The 1816-nt window shown below is 39.2% G+C and overlaps 1 protein-coding gene across 1 annotated transcript; it reads left to right on the forward strand.

The window, feature by feature from the left end:
* The first annotated feature begins 681 nt into the window (after positions 1-681).
* On the forward strand, positions 682-1608 carry Or1q1 (olfactory receptor family 1 subfamily Q member 1). Its single transcript, NM_001000389.1, has one exon. The coding sequence runs from the start codon at positions 682-684 to the stop codon at positions 1606-1608; it is 927 nt and encodes a 308-aa protein (NP_001000389.1).
* Positions 1609-1816: the final 208 nt, after the last annotated feature.

The raw sequence follows: 1816 nt of genomic DNA on the forward strand, positions 1-1816 counted from the left end.
TGCAAGAGTAAGTGTGTAAACTGAGCATCAGTCTTAATACTGTTTGTCTTTCTGTTGTTAGCTGTGAGACAAGATAAAGCATAAAACCAGTTGAACATAAGAGACAATTAGGGAACTGTTTGGAAATTGTGAAAATGGAAACTCATTCTTATAAAACAATTTGTACTATTTGAGAGATCTTGAGCACCAGCAAGGATGCCCTTATACACACACTCTACAGTGAGAACTGAAGAACCACATTAACTGTGATATTCCCTGCTACAAGCAGGTTCCTTGAATAAAGTAGCTTGGCTGAATTTTAGAGAGCCAAGTCATATAGTGTTTGACAGCATAACCTTTGGATCCTGGTAACATGATATAAATTGAAATGTGTCCTTTAAGAGCTTAAACTTTATATGCCTTCTAACTTATAAATTCCATAAAAATGGTGATGTTTCATAAAGTAATTGTGGTATTTAAATATGATAATGTAACAAAGTCTCCAACTCAAGGAAAATGCTCTGTAAATCTTACATGTGAAAAAAAGTGATAATGTTAAAAATAATGAAAAATAATTAAGTACTCAATCCTTTTGTCAGTACCATGTGTATTTCATACTGGAGCATAGCAGTGAGTGTTACTAAGCAGCCCACTCATATTTCCAAGAACTGAAAACAATACTTTCTGTTCTTATGGTGACAGATGGACAACAGCAGCTTGACCAGTGTATCTTACTTTGTTCTCTTGGGCATCTCTACTAACCCAGTTGAGCAGATTCCTCTCTTCCTTCTCTTTCTACTCATGTATATCATCAACATTTCTGGCAATTTTTTAATCATCACACTTATCATCTCTGCTCCTCATCTCCACACTCCAATGTACATCTTCCTCAGTAACCTGGCCTTGGCAGATATCTGCTTCACTTCTACCACAGTTCCAAAGATGTTGCAAAACATTTTTTCCTCTACAAAGGCCATTCCCTACGTGGACTGCTTAGCCCAAACATATTTCTTCATTTGCTTTGCAGCCATGGAAAATTTCCTCCTTGCTGCAATGGCCTATGACAGGTACATTGCCATCTGCTACCCTCTCCGATACAGTTCAATTCTGACTGGAATGCTGTGTGCACAGATGTTAGCTCTATGTCATGTCCTCTCCCACCTTCATGCCCTGCTACATACCTTCCTCATGGGGAGACTGATCTTTTGTGCAGATAACAGGATACCCCATTTCTTCTGTGACCTCTATCCTCTGATGAAGATCTCCTGTACCAGCATTGAACTCAACACCTTGATGATTCATACAGAAGGAGTGATAGTCATCAATGGAGCGATGGTCTTTATCATTGCCTCCTATGCCTTCATCATCTCAGCAGTCCTCCAGATCCCCTCTGCCAATGGGAAATGGAGATCATTTTCTACCTGTGGTTCCCACCTCACTGTGGTGGCCATATTCTATGGCACCCTCACATGGGTCTATTTCAGGCCCTTTTCCAGCTACTCAGTGGCTAAGAGCCGTATAGTGACAGTCATGTACACAGTGGTGACTCCTATGTTGAACCCCTTTATTTACAGCCTAAGGAATGGAGATGTAAAAAAAGCGTTCAGAAAATTGGTGAGAAGACTATAATCCTTTTGTATAGCTTAAACATTAAACAACAGTTACATCTTAACTATTAAACTAAGAAAATTGTTTTGCCCTTCACTAGTCTGCTTCCTTCATAATTGGTTAAGTCAAAAGGACATGCCTGAGGTAGCGAATCCAAGACTATGCTGAACATGCCAAAATGACCAGAAGATCCAAGCTTCAACTTCTAGAACTGAAAGAAATAAATATA

Source organism: Rattus norvegicus, chromosome 3 (assembly GCF_021556685.1).
Source record: "Rattus norvegicus strain SHRSP/BbbUtx chromosome 3, alternate assembly SHRSP_T2T, whole genome shotgun sequence".
NCBI lineage: Eukaryota > Metazoa > Chordata > Mammalia > Rodentia > Muridae > Rattus > Rattus norvegicus.

Bases quoted from the DNA above. Each gene is read 5' to 3' on its own strand.
- Or1q1 (NM_001000389.1), top strand. From the start codon at position 682: ATGGACAACAGCAGCTTGACCAGTGTATCTTACTTTGTTCTCTTGGGC.